Below are 23,099 nucleotides of genomic sequence, written 5' to 3'. Positions count from 1 at the left end.
AATCCTTATAAAGGTGTGATATAGGATTAGAAGATGCAGAATCCTTATGGGTAGAGTTAAGAAACTGCAAAGGTAAAAGGGCCCAGATGGGAATTTTATATAGGCCTCCAAATAGTTGCCAGGATGTGAAATACAAATTTCAATGGGAGATAGAAAAGGCATGCAAAAAGCACAATGTTACAGTAGTTAGATTGGTGCTGGATCGAAGAGAGGGAATTTGTAGAATGCCTTTTTAGAGCAGCTTGTGGTTGAGCCCAGTAGGGGAAAGGCAATTCTGGACTAGGTGTTAGGTAGTGAACAGAATTTAATTAGGGACCTTAAGGTAAAAGAACCCTTATGAAGCAGTGATTATTGCATGATAGAATTTTCCCTGCAGTTTGAAAGGGAGAAGATAAAGACAGTGGAGTAAAGAGGCACAAGGGAGGAGCTGGCCAAAGTCAATTGGAAGGGAGCACTAGCAGAGTTGTCGGCACAACAAAAATGTCTGGAGGTTGTGGGGACAATCTGGAAGCCCTGGGATAGATACATTTCAAAGCTGTAGAAGTATTCTAAAGGGAGGATGAGGCAACTCTGCCTGACAAGGGAAGTCAGGACATAATAAAAGCAAAGGAGAGGGCATACAATATAGCAAAAATTAGTAAGAAGTTAGAGGACTGGGAAACTTTTAAAAAACAACAAAAGGCAATTTAAAAAAGTATAAGGAGGGAAAAGATGAAATATGAAGGTAAGCTAGCCAATAACATCAGAGGAGAGCATAAGTTGTTTTCAGATATATAAGGGCTAAAAGAGAGGTGGAAGTAGATATTGGACTGCTAGAAAATGACGCTGGAGAGGTAGTAATGCAGGACAAAGAAATGGTGGAGGAACTTGATAAATATTTTGCATAAGTCTTCACTATGGTGACATTAGCAGTATGCCAGAAATTTGAGGATGTCAGGGGAAGAAGTGAGTATTGTTGCTATTACTAAGGAGAAGGTGCTTGTAAAGATGAAAGGTCTGAAGGCATACAAATCACCTGGACCAAATGGACTGCAACCTAGTGTTCTGAAAGAGGTAGCTGAAGTGATTGTTGAAGCACTAGATTCTGGAATGGTTCCGGAGAACTGGAAAATTGCAAATGTCACTCTACTCTTTAAGAACGGAGGGAAGCCGAAGAAGGGAAATTATAGGTCAGTTAGCCTGACCTTAGTGGTTAAGGAAGATTTTGGTGTCCATTATTAAGGATGAGGTTTCAAGGTACTTGGAGGCAAATGACAAATTAAGCCAAAGTCAAGATGGTCTCCTTAAGGGGAAATCTTGTCTAACAGATCTGTTGGAATTATTTGAGGAAATATCAGGCAGGAGAGTCAGTGGATATTGTTTACTTAGAAGGCCTTTGATAAGCTGCCGCATGTGAAGCTGCTTAACAAGAGCATGGTTTTATAGGAAAAATACTAGCATCGATAAATGATTAGCTGATTGGCAAGAGGCAAAGACTGTGAATAAAGGGAGCCTTTTCTCATTGACTGCTGCTGAGTAGTGGTGTTCTGCAGGGGTTGGTGTTGGGACCTCTTCTTTTCACGTTATACTGTATGTGACTGATTTGGATGATGGAATTAATGCCCTTATGGTCAAGTTTGCAGATGATACAAAGGTAGGTGAAAGGGAAATAGTGTTGGGGAAGCAGGGAGTATACAGAAGGTCTCAGAAAGATTGGGAGAAAAGGCAATGAAGTAGCAGATGGAATATGTGTTGGTTGTCTGTTTTTTCTGATGATGATGTGTCTGAGCAGGAGGAGTTTTCTAGTGAAAAACTCGTTGCACTGGTACGAAAAATCATCACGACTGGAGACTTCCTCAGCTGCAGTGGATCGCCATGAGGCCTTCTGTACCTTCTCGTGCCCTTCGCTCACAACAAAGTGTTGCAGCACCACCTTCTTCACCGCCGGATCGACCTTGTAGTTGACCTCATCCGCCCAGTCCACAGGACTGACTTTGCATGCCAGGGTAGGCCCATTCCTATCTCACCTGGGTTGGAGGTTTCCAGCTACCCTCACCTGGTTTAGCCCGCCTGTCAAAGCCGTGTACCAATGTGTGGCCACTGTCGCATGCAAGCAGTTACTTGGAGACACAGGCAAGAGCCAGGTGGCAGGTGGAGACCAAAGCTGGACAAGCTGCCAGTGGGCAGAGCACGACAAGCCCACCACCAGTGTGCTACCCCTCCCTGGGCACCTCCGATGGAATACAGTGAGAAAAGTATATGGTCATCCACTTTGGTAGAAGGATTAATGGTGCAGACTATCTTCTAAATGAGGCGAAAATTCAAAAATCATAGGTGCAAAGTGACTTGGGATTCTTTGCGCAGGCTTCCATAAAGTTAACTTCTAGGTTGAGTTGGTGGTAAGGAAGGCAATGTTAGCATTAATTTCAAGATGACTAGAATACAAAAGTGGAGATTTAATATTGAGGCTTTATAAGGCATTGGTCAGACCACACTTGGAGTATTGTGAGCAGTTTTGGGCCCACAGATCCAAAATGTGATGGACCTGCTTTTGAAATCAATGGAAATGTGCATGAGGTGGGCAGACTAGTGAATGCAAATACAATGTGCTATTGGTGTGCTTGAAAGAAATAGATTCATATCTATTCACTTATTGCAGTTTTGAGAATGAATCTTCTGGCCCTGCTGAGCTGTTTGGTAAATATTATAAATATTATAAATATTACAAAAGTATTACAACTAATTGTGATGTGTTCAGATGGAAGCAGAGTATAACACTAATATTAATATTATGGTATTTAATGACTTTTGAAAGTATTCCCTGTGTTTTTCAGTAAAGCCATTTTTTTGCATTGATAAATGAACAGAGGTGAAAGACACTTATTCCTACCTGGAGCAGCAGAATATCTCCAGAGGGGTGATGTACTGACTCCAAATACAGAGTGCAGCCGGCATAAGAAAGAGAACAGCTACCCAGCAGCAAGCCACTATTAAAGACATGAAGAGCCCAAAGTCGTGCACAGCTGGGATCTGGTGGGAGCAAAACAGGATTGTTACCAACTACCTCAACAGTAAATGTCCACTGAGTCAGTCAACAATTAGGCATTGATAGGGACAATTGATCTGGTTTCAATCCAACTGGCCTGGTTCCCTATGCTGTTTGTGATTAATTGTGCTTACGGTAATCACTTCGTATTTCTGGAGAATATATACTGATCACAAGTTAGGAGTGCATTCACTGAAGCCAAAGTAAGAGAATTAATGGGAGACAGCTACAGCATACCAATTAAAATGAAGGACTAACCTGGGAAAGCATGGAAGGAGTTCTTCCCTGTTCTAACAAATGGCCTGCAACCTGAAATTTAAATTTGCTTCCTTTGTTACCACAGACGCTGCCTGACTGCTGTGTGTTTCCTCTTTCTGTTTCTTCCCTGTATTTAACCATCTTTAAAAATATAACATTGTGCCATAACATTCATCTAGTTAAGCAGTTTTTATATTCATAATTCTAGAAAAGTTATTTTCATACATTCTAAATATTAAGCAAAAATAAATTTAAGATCATTGCAAAAGGACACTTAAAATGTGGGCCACTAAATGAAGGATAGAGACAGTCTAAGAGGTATTGGAAACAAATAATGAATTTTTAAATATGTTAAACTTATTTTAAAGTGCTTTTAATGTGCCTTTTCAATGTGTTTTATCACTATTTCTGCACTGAATGGTGTTGTATGGATTATTAAAGCAAATATACTGTGCATTATCATAATGACATCAGAACATGATGATCAGCTAAGTCAACATGATGTATACTGCAAGATACATGTTGAAACAGAATATATTTAAAACTTTCAGACTGTAAAGGCCAGGGTGCTAATTTTGACTTGTGGGATTAGGCTGGAAGCAGACAGATAAACACTGGGTAGAAGTGCATTAAATTTACAAGAAGTTCAGGTACGACCTATGGAAGACTACCTTAAGAGTGAAGTGAAGTTAGAGATGGAATTTGATGCATGTCAGCTCTGGCAGGGTTTGCAGGCCATTACAATCTACGAGGTGAAACTTAACGTCATGAATGGTTGTGATGTTTCACTCCCAGTTGAACTCAACTTGCTGTGAAAGGGAGAATAAAACTACAACTGTGTGAATACCTGCAGCATCGGCAACCCTGTGATATTGGTCTCAGAGACTGACATCAGAACATCTCTCAGGGTGAACCCTTGCAAGTGTCAGGCCCCGGTAGGGTACGGAAAAGCAATGCCAAGCAACTCGTAGGAGTGTTCAAGAACACCTTCAATCACTGATGCAGTCAGAGGATCCCACCTGCTTCAAAATGGCATCAATCATACCAGTGCCCACGAAGACCAGAGTAGACTGCCTCCATGACCATCGCCCAGTTGTACTCAACTGTGATGAAGTGCTTTGAGAGGACGATTATGAGTAGAATCAACTCAGTCTTAGCAAGGACCTGGACCTACTACAATTTGCCTATCGCCATAATAGTCTACAGTGGATGCAATTTCACTGGCTCTCCACTTGGCTTTGGACTACCTGGACAACAATGATAACTATATCAGGTTGCTGTTTATTGATTATATCTCAGCATTCAAAACCATCATTCCCTCAGTACTAATCAATACGCTTCAAAACCTGGGCCTCTGTACTTTCCTCTACAAATGAATCCCTGACTTCTGCCTCTGGAGACAGCCTAATGTAACATTGTATGGAAATACAAGATAACACTGATGCAGACATGTTTTATACATTTAACAAGGTGCTTTATTATTGTATTGCTTGTGCAAACGTTCAATAGATGCAATTGTCACTTTTGCCCAGTAACTCATTTTATTGGACGTGTTAAATACAGCAAAATAATACACAAAGACATGGCAAAAGTAAAGGCAAACAAATGAGGTAACAGCAAATTTCACTTTTGCCCAGTAACAAGCCTTATTGCATTTAGTTGTAGCTGTCGTCCCTTTCACTGGTGAAGAGACTATGGCTGTAGGAAATGTTTCTGGACAAATGTGCACCAAGTCTTTCATTTGGCAATTTCCTTTTAAGTTTTTCTAGTCTGTAACTGGACAAATGCGCACCAAGTATACTGTTTCCTCTTCGCTTGTTTTTTGTGTGTCTTGTGCATACCCAGTAGGAGGAGGTTCGCCCAAATACCCATCTTAATGAGGACAGAGATATTTTCAAAAACGCCTGGTGTGGACGCTTATCGTTTTTACGCAAAATCGGCGTTTTCAAAATTATCCGGTCTAGTGTGGACGTAGCCTAAGGAATTGATTGTGGACTTCAGGAATGGGAAGTCGAGGGGACACACACGGCCAGTCCTCATTAACAGTTCAACAATGGAAAGGATGATCAGTTTTGTGATCCGGTGTATCAACATCTTTGAAGATCGCTCCAGAGCCAACATATTGATGCAATTATGAGGAAGGCATGGCACTGAGTATATTTCATTAGGAGTTTAAGATGCAGCATGTCACGAAAGACTCTAACACATTTCTACAGATGCACTGTGGAGAGCATTCTAACTGGTTGCATCACATTTTGGTATGGAGAGACCACTGCTTAGGACTGGACAAAGCTCCAGAAGACTGTAAACTCAGCCAGCTCCATCACGGGCACTAGCCTCCTTAGTATGGACTACATCTTCAAAAATCAGTGCTTCAAAAAGGTGCATCCTTCATTAAGGACCCCACCTTTCAGGACAGGTCCTCTTCTCAGTACTCAGAGAGGAGGCACAGGAGCGAGAAGACACACAATCAACATCTTAAGAGCAGCTTTTCCCCCTCCGCCATTGGACTTTTCAAAGGACAATGAACCCAGGCACACTACCTCGTTATTTTTGTGCTGCTTATTTCTTACTGTAATTTGTAGTAGATTTTATATATTGCGCCGTATGTTGCCACAAAACAACAAAATTCATGACGTATGTCAGTGATAATAAACCAGGTTCTGATTCTGATTCTATAAGGAGTATGCTGACAAAGTATAGAACTTGAAACATTCACTGAAGCAAAAATAACATTTGCAACAGAATGCAGAACAGTTAGTGTGTGTCCCGGTTAAATCATCTGAAAGGGAGCAAACTAGGATGATAATCACAGCCTCCAAAATAAGAAGCAGGACTTATAAAGAATAAAACAGAAAATGTATTTTTAAAATGATTAAGGGTACCATAGTGCAGGAGGCTGTTAATAGGTAAAATCAAAGAGTGAAACCAGAATCTGCACGGTGGTGCAGCTGGTGGAGCGTTGCCCCACAGTGTGTCAGAGCCAGCTTTGGCCCTGACCTCTGTTCCTGTTTGAGTAGAGTTCATACATTTTCTATGATTCCTCTGGTTGCCTCCCACGTTCCAGAGATGAGTGGGTTACTGGGTTAATTGGTCATTGTAAATTGCTCCTAGTTGTGCAGTTAAGTGGTAGAACCTGGGGGAGTTGAATCTGGGAGAATAAAATATGAGATTAATGCAATATTAGTGTAAATGTTTTCATGGATTCAGAGGGCTGGAGCCACACTAACCGGGACACACACTAACTGTTCTGCATTCCCTTGCTGTATCTTTCTCCACTACTCTAAAGCATGAGATTAGAGAGAGAAGGCAAGAAGAAGGAAACGGAGAGAGACAGAAAAAGATGGTACGACAGGAAAGAAGAGAGACTATAATTAAAAGGGCACAGTAGAGGGGTAGAAACTGATCTACAGTCAGTCAATGAGGAACGCCTGAAATCCTGAGCAACCTGCTGTGAGACTTTGTAAACTGTTGCACGAGAAAATCTGCAGATCCTGGAAATTCAAGCAACACACACAAAATGCTGGTGGAACGCAGCAGGCCAGGCAGCATCTATAGGAAGAAGTACAGTCAACGTTTCGGGCTGAGACCTTTCGTCAGGAGTAACTGAAAGAAGAGATAGTAAGAGATTTGAAAGTAAGAGGGGAAGGGAAGATCCGAAATGATAGGAGAAGACAGGAGGGGGAGGGATGGAGCAAAGACCTGGAAAGTTGATTGGCAAAAGGGATATGAGAGGATCATGGGACAGGAGGCCTAGGGAGAAAGAAAGGGGGATGGGAGCCCAGAGGAAGATGGAGAGCAGGCAAGGAGTGATCGTCAGAGGGACAGAGAGAGAAGGGAAAAAAAGGGGGAGAATAAAAATAAATAACGGATGGGGTACGAGGGGGAGGTGGGGAATTAACGGAAGTTAGAGAAATTGATGTTCATGCCATCAAGTTGGAGGCTACCCAGATGGAATATAAGGTGCTGTTCCTCCAACTTGAGTGTGACCCGATGCAGACTGGGAGACTGTTTCGCTGAACACCAACGCTCTGTCCCCCACAGAAAGCAGGATCTCCCAGTGGCCATATATTTTAATTCCACGTCTGATTCCCATTCTGATATGTCAATCCATGGCCTCCTCTACTGTCAAGATGAAGCCACACTCAGGTTGGAGGAACAACACCTTATATTCCGAGGGGTAGCCTCCAACCTGATGGCATGAACATTGACTTCTCTAACTTCCGTTACTGCCCCTCCTCCTCTTCTTACCCCATCCCTTTTTTAATTTTTATTGCCCCCATTTTTTTCTTCTCTCTCTGTCCCTCTGACGATCACTCCTTGCCTGCTCTCCATCTTCCTCTGGGCTCCCCTCCCACTTTCTTTCTCCCTAGGCCTCCTGTCCCATGATCCTCCCCCTTCTCCAACTCTGTATTCCTTTTGCCAATCATCTGTCCAGCTCTTAGCTTCTTCCCTCCCCCTCCTGTCTTCTCCTATCATTTCGGATCTCTCCCTCCCCCTCCCACTTTCAAATGTCTTACTACCTCTTCTTTCAGTTAGTCCTGGCAAAGGGTCTCAGCCCGAAACATCGGCTGTACTTCTTCCTATAGATGCTGCCTGGCCTGCTACATTCCACCAGCATTTTCTTTGTAAACTGTTGCTTCTTTCTCTGGGGTACAACATGCTTAATAAATCTGTTCTGCTTATATAGCGCAGGGGGTACATACGTACCTACAGTGGCTTGTTGCTGGCACAATTAATCTCCTAAATTACTTTAAATTAAATTTGAATCCAAGGCAAAATATGAATTGGCAAGTCTTGCAACACTCCCAGGAAACTCAACATGGAATTTTTGGGGGATTTTGCAACTGTTTTATTGTCCAGCCATTCTGAATTATCCTTAATGAGGTGGTAGTGAATCACCTTCTTTAACTGAGCAGTACTTCTGATAAAAGGTACTCGCACTGAGCCAGGTTTCAGGATTTTTGGACCCGGTGACATTGATGGAACAGAGATATGGAAAGCCTGGCATGGGGGTGGGGGGAAAGTTCAGTTGGTGGTGTCCCCATACTGTGGAACCATTGCCCCTTCCTGGTTTTAGAGGCTGCGAGTCAGGCAGGTATCATCAGGATATCCTGGGTGAGAAACGTTGTGCAAGTCTGGTGAGTACGGGGGAGAACAGGGTCACGCAAATGGATGGTGTCAGGTTTCATGGTCCTGTTGGATTTTTACTTACCCTGGCAAGCAGGGTATTTCACTATACTCCTGATTTGTATCTTGTAAACTATGGAAAAAAATTGGGGAATTAGGACTGGAGTCACTCACCAAAGTGTTTGCAGTTTCTGATGCGCTTTTGTAGCTATTGCATTTCCCACTGAGTCTCTGATCAGTGCTGACTTCCAGAGTGTTAATATTGGGAGGTGCAAGGGTGGTATTGCTGCTGATTTGGAGGCCAGTCGTTCTCATTTCAGTGATGGCCATTGCCAGGACTTTGTGGCTTCAATATTACTTACCACATGCTGAAATGTTGTTAATGGATTTTACATCTTTGACCGAAAATAGGGCCAAAAATCCAAGCCGCATCAACAAGTTGAATCATTAAAACAAAATGATTTAATTTGTTTTAAAATTTAAAGTTGAAGTTTGGGGATAACCTTCCAATGGCAACAGTTTTTGTCCATTATCAGGCTGACTGGAGTGAGCCTCGATGAACTTTTGGCAGCTTTTTGTAACCAGGTGATTTGCTTGGATATCTTGGAGTGTGGTTACGAGCCAAATGAGTGCGAACAGTAGATTCTCATCCTAGGGGACATTAAATTTGGCTTAGTGCCTCTGAAATCAAAGCATGGAGTCCAGGCTAAAACAAACAGAATGATTTGGTCTCAGCGGAGCATTAATCCGACAATTTCTTAAGAGGACACTAGAGTTCAAACCCACGACTGAAAACTGGACGGTCAAATGGGCTTACTTAAATAAACATAAGGAATAAAAGGAAGAGTAGTTCACTAGATCCCTCACACCTGCTCTGACCATGGCTGACATGCTACCTCTGCACCATTTTCCTGTATTTACCCTTTATCTCATGACATCTAAAATCTGACCTCTGCCTTGAATATATTGAGCGACTGAGTTTCCATAGTCTTATTAGGCAGAGAATTCCAAAGTTGCTCTATGTTCGGAGTGAAGGAATTCCTTCTAATTGCTGACCTGGATAGATGAACCTCACCCCAAAAACATGACTCTGGGTTCCAGATGTGTCAGGCAGGAGAATCATTCCTGCATTACCTGGCCAAACCCTGTTAAATTTTGTATGTTTCAACGAGACCACCTCTCGTTCATTCGTTTAAACTCTCAAGAAAGTAGGTGCTGTCTTCTTAACTTCTCCCAATAGGACTGATCCCCATCCCTTCGGTTAATCCATCTTTGTCAGCAAATAAATGCAACAGAGAGCAACTCTTCACAATAATATCATACAGCATCCTAGCATGCCACCTGGCCCTTTCTACCCACATGTGTCCTTTGAGTTGTACGACCTGTTGTTTTCCCACTGTCCTGCAATATTTCCATCAGGCATCTTTCCAATTTGTTCTATGTCCCTGCGTGTTCCAAATTGTAACAACACGCTCCATAAAAAAATCTCAATCCCTCTGACCTTCCTCTGACAATGTTAAATGTGCTTCCATCTACTTGCCTATCAACCTACAGGTACAACATCTACCTTTCAAGGGCCTTTATTACTTTGAATGCCTGCATTAAATCTCTCTTGCATGCCTTATACTCTAAACTCCTCCACGATTCTGCACTGATGTTCTCTGTAGCACTTGATATGCACAGAGCATCCTGTGTATCTCCTTCTATCTGCACTGTGGCTCTAAATACGGCGTACAGGCCAGCAGCAGCATTTTGCTTTATGTAATTACCATATTTTACAGAATACTTCACTCTCTGGAGCATGAATCTTCCAGTGAGATGAACCTGATGAAAGAGATAGTATGGTAAAAGAATTCTAACAGAAAATAGGAAAGCATGTCAATCATACAAATGAAATAAATTAGCATGCTACACAGCTTCAGGTCTTTATAATTAACCAACCTGGGAGAATATATTGGCTGCATAGGCAGCAGCTGTGGTGAATGAGGTAAAGAAGGTGGCTTTTCCGGCTGTTTTGATGGTGTGAATCATCCTCTCCTGTGGGCTGATAAGGTGGCTTGCTTGTCGGAAAGTGTTAATGAAAACAAAGACATCATCCACCCCTGAAAATAGAAAGGTAATTGCTGAAAAATAGAAATAAATAAACACATTGCATTTTTACCTTGAGAACTGAAGGGTGGAAGTGCTTTGCTAACATTCCCATGCCCAGCACTGAAACCCAAGGTTATTTGAAGTGGCTCAATGTTTCATTTTAAACTTCAGAAAATGATACTTTATACAAATGTATTATTTAGTAATGGAAAGAAATTTCAGCCCCAGCAGGAGGGTTTAGAAATCCCTAATCCCTACCATAGACAAATCCATACAAACATGACTTGCCTGCTTCATTCAATGAAATGTATATCCAAGTACTTCCGATTTTGAAGATACAAGATCGATGATCCAAAATTTTGTTAGAAGTTGTATGGCTGGCCTGATTCTTTATGTTAATAGTACAAACAGCTCCTGCATGATGCTAAGTGGATCCAAACCAGGCTCTGGCTTACTTAAACAGGTACAACAACAGGAATTCTGCAGATGCTGGAAATTCAAGCAACACACATCAAAGTTGCTGGTGAACGCAGCAGGCCGGGCAGCATCTCTAGGAAGAGGTGCAGTCGACGTTTCAGGCCGAGACCCTTTGTCAGGACTAATTGAAGGAAGAGTGAGTAAGGGATTTGAAAGTTGGAGGGGGAAGGGGAGATCCAAAATGATAGGAGAAGACAGGAGGGGGAGGGATGGAGCCAAGAGCTGGACAGGTGATAGGCAAAAGGGATACGAGAGGATCATGGGACAGGAGGTCCGGGAAGAAAGACAAAGGGGGGCGGGGGGGGAGACCCACAGGATGGGCAAGGGGTATATTCAGAGGGACAGAGGGAGAAAAAGGAGAGTGAGAGAAAGAATGTGTGTATAAAAATAAGTAACAGATGGGGTACGAGGGGGAGGTGGGGCATTAGCGGAAGTTAGAGAAGTCGATGTTCATGCCATCAGGTTGGAGGCTACCCAGACGGAATATAAGGTGTTGGTCCTCCAACCTGAGTGTGGCTTCATCTTTACAGTAGAGGAGGCCGTGGATAGACATGTCAGAATGGGAATGGGATGTGGAATTAAAATGTGTGGCCACTGGGAGATCCTGCTTTCTCTGGTGGACAGAGCGTAGATGTTCAGCAAAGCGGTCTCCCAGTCTGCGTCGGGTCTCGCCAATATATAAAAGGCCACATCGGGAGCACCGGACGCAGTATATCACCCCAGCCGACTCACAGGTGAAGTGTTGCCTCACCTGGAAGGACTATTTGGGGCCCTGAATGGTGATAAGGGAGGAAGTGTAAGGGCATGTGTAGCACTTGTTCCGCTTACACGGATAAGTGCCAGGAGGGAGATCAGTGGGGAGGGATGGGGGGGACGAATGGACAAGGGAGTCGCATAGGGAGCGATCCCTGCGGAATGCAGAGAGAGGGGGGTAGGGAAAGATGTGCTTAGTGGTGCTTAGTCCCTTGTAGCCTCCAACCTGATGGCATGAACATCGACTTCTCTAACTTCCGCTAATGCCCCACCTCCCCCTCGTACCCCATCTGTTACTTATTTTTATACACACATTCTTTCTCTCACTCTCCTTTTTCTCCCTCTGTCCCTCTGAATATACTCCTTGCCCATCCTCTGGGTCCCCCCCCCCCCTTGTCTTTCTTCCCGGACCTCCTGTCCCATGATCCTCTCGTATCCCTTTTGCCTATCACCTGTCCAGCTCTTGGCTCCATCCCTCCCCCTCCTGTCTTCTCCTATCATTTTGGATCTCCCCCTCCCCCTCCAACTTTCAAATCTCTTACTCACTCTTCCTTCAGTTAGTCCTGATGAAGGGTCTCGGCCTGAAACGTCGACTGCACCTCTTCCTAGAGATGCTGCCTGGCCTGCTGCGTTCACCAGCAACTTTTATGTGTCTTACTTAAACAGGTACCCATACAGACCTTAACTGGTATTTAGTGTTAAGAGACTGTCTCAAAGTCAGCTGGAAAGTCAGCAAATGAAACCTCTGGCATTTTCAATGGACATCACACCAAGATATCAATAGTTGTAGAAAGTATTGAAGGGTTTTTAAACACACAAGGTGCACTATATTTTTTGAATTGCATGACATAGCCAGCATGCCTAACATATTAATTGAGTTCAATGTTACAGGCAAATGGTTAATTTATTTTCCAAAACAAACATTAAGGTGTCATTTATCAGGGTCCTTAATTCATTATCTTGAGCATGACCAAATTTACCACATTCTGAAAGGAATATGTACTCAACCACTCATCTCCTTCAGATCTACAACTTGTGTAAATATCTAATTTTGTTCACTGGTGTAGACCATACTCATCTTAGATTCATGCACATTGCTTTTTGCTTGATCTTGTTTTAATTTGAGTTCCTGAAGTTTTGTGCCCAAGATAGCAGCAGACTTGTGGAACCTACTTTCATATAGTCTCAACAAACTAAGTTCAGAAGATCCAGCTTTAAAGAACATTAAAACAAAATAAACAATCAATTTACATCTCTTCAGAAAATGGAGCAGCCACTGCTTGTATTAAGCCAAAACTAGGCCCCATTCAGGTGTAAGCTGTTAAGTGGCCACAGAAGTGCCAGGCATTGATTATGTCCAACAACAGAGGGTGAAATGAGTGTTGCTGAGTCCCAAACATCATCATTCTAGGCTCATCTCTGACCAGAAAACTTAATCAGCCAAATAAATAATGGCAAAAACCAGATACCTTCTGGTGAATGACCCACCTCCTCATACTCCAAAGCCCTCCCACCACCTGTCAGGGCTTAGTAGCTCTTGCTTGGATGAGTTTAGCTTCAACAACATTCATGAAGGTCAATGCCATCCAGGAAAAAGCAGCTCACTTTACTTGTATCCCCTCTACCACTCTGAACGTTAATTTCCTCCATCGACAGTGCACAGTGGCTGTAGTGTGGACGCTGTGTACAAAATACATTGCACTTGCCCTGCTGGTCATTCCTGGTACCAAGCCCTTGGCCTCTACTACCAAGAAGGGCAAGAGCACCAGCATGTGAGAACATCCCCACCTGCAAGCTCTTCAACAAGCAATGCATCAAGCTGACTGGGACCATACATTCTTCAGTCATCACTGCCAGATCTAAACCGTGGAACTCCCTATTCGTTTAGGGTCAGAGTTCAATGTCACCCTCTCAAGGGCAATTTGGGAAAAGCAATAAATACTGCTCTTGTCATGCTGCTACAGAGAAAACTGAACAAAAAAGAATCAATGATGCCGAAAGTGCTGTGGTAAGATTTAGTGCTTGATAGCACTGAGCAAAATATACTTCATTTATCCATGAGAAACAATCACAATTTCTACTGATGACTAATCCACACTGTCCCTTGTTACACGGTAAAGTCCAACATTCAAAGTAAATGTATTGTCAGAGTACGTAGATATTACTGTATATAACCTTGACATTCATTGTCTTGCAGGCATTTTCAGGGGAAAAAAGAAAACACAATAGAATTTTACGAAAAACAGACAAGGACCTGTGAACATACATTGTGCAAAATAAGGCAAACTGTGCAAATAAAAATTGCTAAAACTTTTGATACTAAAAATTGCTTGAAAAATCAGCTAACTCATTCAGCACTGTGAATAGGAAAATGAAATTCTGAATTGCCTTTTTGAAGCTTCTACAATGAAAGAAAACCAGACAAAGGAGTGAAGCTTATTAATGTGTCCAGTAAGAACATCTTTTGCTTTACTTTCCACAAAGAGAAAACCAGAAGTTCATGTATCCAACCACTTAATATTGGCCCTGTGGAATATACATAGTTACCGTAGAATAAAGAGCCTTCCACGCCAGCTCACCCTGGTCATTTTATAGTTTTTGAATTAACAAAGATTTTTTTGTATCCCTGAAAGAGCATGAGGCACCCACTTTACCAACAAAGCATCCTGACCAGAACAGCAAATTTTATTGCGATTCAGTCCTCGAGCAAGAAAACTTTTTAGACAAGCTGTAAAGTAGAATTGGTACTTCCAAATAGGGTACCATCAAACACATAAACCATTCCCAGAAACAAACCTTTCCTGCTTTACAGTATAAGTATGCTTTGGAGATGTAGAGAGATCCAGCACATAACAGGCCCTTCAGCCCACTGAGTCCCTGCCAACCACCAAGCAACTATTTACACTAATCCTGTTCTGTTTTGTTCTTCCCATGTTACCAGAGACTGACATCTAGATTCTAGTATTCACATAAACACTCAGAGTAATTTACAATTGCCAAGTAACCTACCACCTGATGTGTTTTTAGGATGTGGGAGGGGACATGTGGAGGAAACCCACATGGTCATGATGAGAATATACAAACTCCATGCAAGTAGTCTGAGGTTAGGATTGAACTTGGGTCCCTGGAGTTGTGAGGTAGTGGGTCTACCAGCTGTACCACTGTGGTGCTCAAGGGAACCCAATCCACTGATTCAATTAAAACCAGAGTTCTGTCAAATCAGCCACTCATAACAAGTTTGGTTAAGTGATAGGAAAATAAGAGGGAATTTCCTCAGAAGTTGAAAACACTCCAAAATAATTATTTGGAAGAACTTAAATCCAGCAGGGAATAAAAGTTTTTTTTAATTGATGCTTGTATTCTGAACAAGTTCTCGCATTTTCACTCTTAAATTCAATTTGTGAAAGCTGATTAAATAATTATACATTAAACTTCATGTTGACGTATGAGCTCATTTAATGATTTTACAATATAAATGCTGGAGATTTATCTCAGGTAGACTAGATCCCCAAATGAGTGACATGATTGCCTTTAGAACTTAACTACTCTGGCTAATATATTGAACCCAAATATAAGCAGATGATAAAGTATGTTTTAACATTTGAATAGAAACAATTGAGAGAAAGATGTGGAGAAGAGGGAACAAATAAGCACATTTTGTTTGACGTTAGCTTGAGTAGAAGTACTTGTCTAATGGAAGTTTAATGCTCAGTTAGATGTGCTGTGCAACTAAGCAGGTGATTGATTTTCAAATTCAGTGAAGAACCAGTTGAAGGAACTCACTGAACTGGAAAGCAAAGTCACTGATGTCCTAGTTCATTAGATCATTATAACTGAAGCCATTATTGATATTCAAATGCCTTCTGTTGTAACAATAATTACATTTTAATGTCTAGAAACAAATTACAAAACAGATGAATCCGTACGAGGTGCAAATGTTGCAGAACACTTAATTATCTTGCTGTTCAAATAAAAAAAAACTGGATTGCAGGTTTATTAATTCTGCTCTATTGTTAACTTTAATGGAAATAAAAGGAAATGTTTAAGACGGACAACCTTTCCTAGGAACAACTGAATTAATAAATGTGCCCATTTATGTGACCAGGAACAACCTTTCTGATGATAATTGCCCCCATACACCAGTTCCTCTGGTCCTTTTGCCTTGCTCCATTTATTCTGCTTCATTTTCACATTTACTATTTCTATTAGCAGAGATTTATTCTCTTTTTATCCCTTTCCTTTCTTGGCCTGCAACCCTTTAGTGACAAGACAATCGGGTGATAAATTAACCTGCTACATATCAGCATGGTCACTTTTGTTGCAACAAACCTTCTCTAAGCATCTCTGAAAAGTCCAGGTTTTTGAGTACTCTCACTTCTCTGTGCAAATCCAGTTGGTAAGTATCATTAAATGCTTTCAGTAAGAGCCTTTGAAAGTCTGACCTTACATTGTGGCAAACATTTCCTCTGTGAAATGTTAAAAGGTTGATGTTCGATCTTGCTCAACTACATATGCTGCAGCAACATAAGGAGACAGAAGAATACAGTGCTTCAAATTTATTGACTAAAAATACTCCTTTCACTATGAAATAAATGAAATAACTCTAGCTGACTGTGGTCCTTGTAAAATGGGTTGTGATGTGAATGGACTTATAGCCTCCAGTTCACAGGGACACTGTGATCTGCCAAGGATAGCCTATAAGTTGCGGGCATGATCTTTTTTTAGTTCTGGAAAAGGATCTCAGCCCAAAACATTGACTGCTTATTCATTTCCACGGATGCTGCCTGACCTGCATTTTGTGTGTGTGGCTTTGAATTTCCTGCATCTGCAGAATTCCTTGTGTTTATAGATATTTTATTTCTGGGGCAATGCAGTTTTCACCTTAAGTTGGGCTGCACAGCTGTTCTGAGTTTTCTCTAACCTGGGCTCAATATGGATGTTGAAACAAGGAATGGGAAGTGTTACAGTGTTTGGTATTGTAACCCGCAGGTTCGGCTAGCGGATTACTCTAGGGAAAGACAGCCTCCGGCCCGCCAAACCCGAGGAATCTTGTTTGGATGGAAGTTGCGTGATGTGTTCCCCTGTTATAAATCAGTACAATGAAATAACAAACAGTACACAATATGCAATTAAACGATTGAGCTTTATAATTCTTAATTAGACTATAGGGTTAGTAAAGAAACAAAAAGAAAAGAAAAAGGGCCCATTCTCATGAAACAGTCTAATGTACAACGCTGGAGCTCACTGTTTTCCCGTCTGTGCGTTCTCCCTCAATTTTCTCCCCGGGCGACTACTCCCGACCCCATTCCCAGTCCACTTCGTCCTGCAGTCTACGACATCCCTGTTCTGGCATCTTCTCTCTCCATATTCCACAGAATAAGAGTCCACGAATCCCTTCTCTCAGCCCCACAAGAAAGAAACAACATGCCTCTCATTGGATGGCACATATTCCAAAGCCCCCGTTATCTCCAGTCATAACCCAAACACTGCTGCTACAGAGAAACCATTACATTAGCAGTGAAACATTACAGAAAGGCCATTACATTAGCAGCAAAACCTTACAGTGCGTTAAACTCTTCCCCCCCACCAAATTTAGTCATGTCCTCATGATGTTGAGATAATTCGCCAACCCTTCCTGCAAAACACAAAGTCCAACCCAGGTGTAAAAGGCAGTGACACGGTTCCCCAAATAGTAGGGGTCACACTCTGTTCCCCCGGTGCTTCATAGGCCAGCCTATCCGGTGGTCTTCTAGTACTCTGAGATCTCTGTTTCCCCTCTCCTAACTCTTCAGGTTCCGATATTACTGGGGATACCTCTGGTCTACCTGGCGAGGCCTCCATCAGCCTCTCACTTGTGCCCAGCAGCAACTCGGATGCCTCTGTCCTGCGGCCAACCCCAACTTCATCCCTTGCAGCGTCCCACTGCAACCCAGGCTGTCTGCAGATAGCATCCCCAATTTCACCTGACTCAGCAGGAGAACGACTGGGAGTCTCTTCCTCAGTCAATGGGGAGATAGAAAAAGGCAGCATTTAACACACATCCAGGTCCTCATCCTCCGAATCAGTATTCCTCTCAGGGTGGGGGCCAGCTCTCCTGATGTTGGCCCTGCAGTCACCCCGCGTTTCCGCAGAGTCCTCTTACTAGGTGTAGGCTCCAGGCTGGGCTCTGGGTCTACCTGCACCTTTTGTCCCAGAGGCAGCAGGCGGTTCCGATGGAGAATCTTGAAAAGGCTCATTTCGATCCTTTGGTTTCACCTGGAAAACTGGTAGGTTTGGATCTGACCCTCCACCACATAGGGTGTAGCCACCCAGCAGTCAGCCAACTTATGCTTCCCAGGTAGCCCCAAATTCCTTATGAGGACTCGGTGTCCCGGCAGGAGTTGGGAGAACCTAACCTTTTGATCATACCTCCTCTTATTTCCTTGATTCTGCTGGGCAGCTGCAACCCCAACTAATTCATAAGCCCTTTTCAGCTCTCTTCTCATATCAGCCACATACTTTAGATAAGTCTTCGGTGGTAAGTCGCCCTCATCAGTCACAAAACAAAGGTCAATGGGCAACTTCGCCTTGCGCCCAAACGTCAGATAATATGGCGAGTACCCGGTAGCTTCATTTCGGGTACAGTTGTAACAGTGGACCAGGGGCCCAATATGTTGACTCCACCTGCTCTTCTTGCTGATCTCCAGGGTCCCGAGCATGTCTAGCAAGGTCCAATTAAATCACTCAGACTGGGTATCGCCCTGCAGATGATATGGAGTGGTCCTCGACTTCTTGACTCCAAGCATGCCCAGTAACTCACGGATGAGTCTGCTTCTCAAAATCCCATCCCTGATCACTATGTATCCGCCTGGGGAGACCATAATAAATGAAATACTTCTCCCATAACACTTTGGTCACCGTGAACGCCCTCTGGTCCTTGGTAGAAAAGCCTGCACATATCTGGTGTGGTGGTCCATGATGACTAAGACAATCGCCGTGTTGCTGGCATCGGGTTCTATTGACAAGAAATCCATACAAACCAGGTCCGGGGCCCCGCACTCTGCAACTGGGACAAGGGAGCTGCCCACGTAGGAAGTGTCTTCTGCCAAATGCACAACTTGCAGTATTCCTGGGCCTCTGACTTTATTCGGGGCCAGTAAAACGGTCTCTGAGCAAACCGTAGGTCTTTTCAACCCCCAAATGTCCACAATCATCATGAAGTGACTTCAATGCAATCCTCCGATACATCTCCAGCAGAATCAGCTGGTAACGCTGAGGTCGGTCCGGGGGTGATGTGACTTGGTATAGGATCTGGTTCCACAACTCCAACTGAGGCCATTCTTGTAGTAATGGAGGCTCTGCAGCGTGTTTCATCTTCTCTGTCTGAGCCATGTCTCCCTTTTCGACCACTAACCAGATGGTACTGATGACTAAGTTATCTCGCTGAACAGCTGCCACTTCCTCAGAACTCAAATCTGGCAGCTGATTTGTCTTCAGAGAGTCAGGTCACAGTAAACTTGGGGAATAGCGTCATCAGAAGCTCCCAATTGATTCACCGCTCGATCCTGCCCCTCCTTTCCCTCTGCCTTCATAGTGATAGCCTTCACCCCTGGGGCAGGAACGCTCTCCCATTCCTTGTCCCTGATCAGCCCCTCATGCGCCCGTAAGGACAAAGCATCAGCATCAATGTTCCGGTCCCCCAGCCGGTACTTCAGGCTGAAATCATAGACAGACAACACCGCCAACCACCAGTTTCGCCGAGGTCAGGATATGTTAGAGGGCTGTTGTCTGTCCTCCCCTCAAACTTGGCCCCATAGAGGTAGTCACTCAGCTTATCCACCACCGCCCATTTCAACGCCAGAAATTCCAACTTATTAGTGGGACAGTTTTTCTCGGAGGGCAACAGACTCCAGCTGACAAGTGCAACGGGTCTCAATCTGGTACTCTGATCCTGATACAGGATGCGGCTTAAACCCTCTTGGCTGGCATCCGTGTGCAGTACATACGGCAATCGGGGGTCCACAAAAACTAGCACTGGCACCTAGGTCAGCAGCTCCTTCAGCGACTGAAAGGCCTCCTCACATTTTGCATCCCACCTCAGTCCAAACGGCTCCAACGGGCTAAGATACTCTCCACCCGCTGTCTTTTTTTTTCCCCTCTCTTTCTTTTCCAAGGGAGGGTAACCACACAGAAGCTGATTCAATGGGTGACTCACTTTTGTGCAGCCCTTCACGGACCTCCGATAGTAACCACAGAACCTGAGGAATGAGTGCAGAGCGCTCACAGTCTGAGGTCTTGGTCAAGTGGCCACCACCTCTATCTTAGCCAGATCTGTAGCTACTCCATACCGTGAGACTATGTGCCTAACATAGCTAACAGACATTTGGCAAAGCTGGCATTTGTCCAGGGAAAGTTTTAACCCTTCAGCTTTCAGGCAGCCCAGCACCTTCAACAGCCTCGCTTCATGTTCTTCCAAGGTGGATCCAAATACTATGAGGTCATCCAGATACACCATACCTCAAGCAAGTTCATATCCCCCACCGTCTTCTCCATGACCCACTGGAAGTTTGCAGGGGCTCCCAATATGCCCTGGGGCATTCTTTCAAACTGGAAGAATCGCAAGGGACATATAAATGCCGTCTTCTTTTTGTTGGCCTCACTCATGGGGACCTGGTAATATCCACTCCTCAAGTCCAGCACACTGAACCACTTCGCACCACTCAGGCAGGCCAGGCCATCTTCGATCCTTGGGACTGTATACAGGTCAAGGATGGTGCGCCTGTTCAGAGTCCTATAGACCACGCACATCTGTACCTTCCCATTCTTCTTTCGGGCCACAACTATTGGGGACACATAGGGGCTTCAGGACTCGGTGACGATCCCAGCTTCCTTCAACTTACACAAACACTGCCGAGTGTCTTCCACCTCTGCAGGGGCCAGTCTCCGCGACCCCTCTCTAAACAGGGTGTCGACAAGCGCTCTTGGAACAACCCACATCAAACTCATCAGTGGAAAGGACACCTTACAGCTTCAACATCTTTTCTACCAAACTCCTTTTCCAACCCACAGGAACTGGGGAGTCCCCGAAGTTGAATGACTCAGTGGTCAACATTCCCCCTTTTTCCAATAGTTTCTCCCCAGCGTGTCTCACAGGGACAGTAGACATTACTGTCACTGGGAACAGATGCGCCAGGGTGACCTCCCCATTCGTAGTGTTCCTGACAATCATTGCCATCCTGCTCGCCTGCACAACCGAGGGCTTCTGCAGTTCGGGCCTGACCAGTACCCCAGCAGGAAATCCCGACTCCCCTTCGTGGTCTTCCGGAGTGTCCACTTAGTGGGCCTTGCCCTCAGGCACTCCGGGAAATTTGGGGTCCCATGACTCTCGCTACTTCGCCAGGCTGTACCACCGTTGGCTTTGACTGGGTGAACCACACAGTTCCTCGTCTAAATTCGGTATCCGGCCTAATGCAGCCATGCACATCCTCAAAAGCAGCTCGAAACACCGGGTGCACGGACAACGTTCCCAGGAAACTCTCACCAGCCTTCTCCTGGCAGGTCCCCATGAGCCTCCTCACAAGAGAGGTGTTGGTCCCCACCAGAATTGAAACGCCGCCCTTCTCAACAGGGTCCGGACAAACGAGCACTAATTTATCAAGGACCTCAGACACTCCCACATCACCCTCTGAGAACTCCAGCTTCACTGACAAGTAACCGTTGTATGTATAATCACCAGCACTAAGACCCCAGATTTCCAATGCCCTGAATGGTGTCAATGGTAAATGCTTCAGATTCTGGTTGTAAAACGAACAGTACAACAACGTCACCTGCGACCTGGTGTTGAATATGGCTTTAACATAAATACCCTCTATTCGTTGTGATACACCAGAGCATGGCTCCACTAAGCCCTCAGGAATAGGGTCTTTCGCTTTCAGGGGTTCATTGGTATATTGCTGGGAATATGTTCCCCCAAAGACACCAGGCTGTTCCCTCACTGGGTCTCCTCTAAGTTTTCCCAACGACTCTCTCTGCTTAGGTACCCGGGGGCTCACCCTCTTTCTGAAGTGACACCGGCTGCTGGAAGCCCTTTGCACCGTTCGTCCCCTTAGGGGATCCACCCCCTCATCAGCTCCATCATATGGAGGGGGGGGGGTCACACCTGCTGATAACAGCCGAGATATCTCAGTTCTCAACTCTGCCACAATCTCCTCTACTGCTCCCCGGGGCAGGCTATCCGTGGTCACTTCACCGCAGGGGACCACTACTGACGATGGGCTCCTCCCGCACCTCCGATGCAACCTCCTCCTCCCATACCTCTCTGATCAGTTCAACAAAGGAGAGAGGTGGGCATGTCTTACGAGACTGTCAGAGACCCCCAAGTAATCACTTCCTGGGACTGGATGCCCTTGGCTATCTGGTCCATTCTTAAATACAAAATAATCTGCAGGTGCTGGGATTAAAGCAACACTCACAACACTTCACCCGAGAGGTTAGGGCGGATACTACCTCAGAATTCTCACTCTTCCCCGGGGGATGGTGAGTAATTAGACATTACAAATCCGACCACTCCTTCCCCTCACTCCTCAGAAATGATAGAACCCTGTCTTTGTGACCTCTGCCCCCAGCTACGGGAAAGTCAATTTGTGATTTGGCCCGCCCCACTGCCACCACTATGTCAGCACTGGTCTGCATTAAAATGAGAGCTGCGCCCGCCATTTTATCAAACTCCGTCCACAATCGCAACTTTAACAGTACTTAACAGGCGAATTAGCAACTTATCCGGAGTATGAATGTCTACCCCACTGGTTCAATGCACAGAGTAATCACACTGCATCCAACGAAATCAATCCCGGAATGATACCCCCACAATTGTAACCCTCATGCTTGGCTAGCAGCTTAATCTAGGGGGAGACAGCCTCTGGTCTGGCCAAACTTGAGAAATCTTGTTTGAGTGGATGCTGTGTGATGTGTTCCCCTGTTACAAATCAGTACCACAAAATAACAAACAGTACACAATATGCAATTAAATGATTGAGCTTTATAATTCTTAATTTGACTATCGGGTTAGTAAAAAAAAACAAAAAAAGACAAGGGGCCCATTCTCATGAAACAGTCTATTTCACTACATTGGAATTCCCTGCTTTCCTGTCTGTTCGTTCTCCCTCAATTTTCTCCCCGGGCATCGACACCCAACCCCATTCCCAGTCCACTTCATCCTGCAGTCTACAACTTTCTCGTTCTGGCAACTTCTCTCTCCATTTTCTGCCGAACAAGAGACCGCAAATCCCTTCTCTCAGCCCCACGAGAAAGAAACAACATGCCTCTCATTGGATGGCACATATTCCAAAGCCCCCGTTATCTACAGTCATAACCCAAACACTGCTGC

The 23,099-nt window shown here is 44.3% G+C and overlaps 1 protein-coding gene across 1 annotated transcript in view; it reads right to left on the bottom strand.

Annotated features, from left to right (window-relative positions):
- The window catches only part of disp3 (dispatched RND transporter family member 3), a 310,321-nt gene that overhangs the window by 177,433 nt on the left and 109,789 nt on the right, over positions 1-23,099 (bottom strand). The window contains exons 5-6 of the mRNA XM_072244981.1: positions 10,355-10,515; positions 2,870-3,009 (exon numbers count right to left, since the gene is read on the bottom strand). Coding sequence (XP_072101082.1) covers positions 2,870-3,009; positions 10,355-10,515 — 301 coding nt within the window. The remainder of the gene's footprint in view (positions 1-2,869; positions 3,010-10,354; positions 10,516-23,099) is intronic.

This window comes from Mobula birostris, chromosome 27 (genome assembly GCF_030028105.1).
Source record: "Mobula birostris isolate sMobBir1 chromosome 27, sMobBir1.hap1, whole genome shotgun sequence".
NCBI classification, from domain to species: domain Eukaryota; kingdom Metazoa; phylum Chordata; class Chondrichthyes; order Myliobatiformes; family Myliobatidae; genus Mobula; species Mobula birostris.
This window is presented reverse-complemented; position numbering and strand designations above follow the sequence as displayed.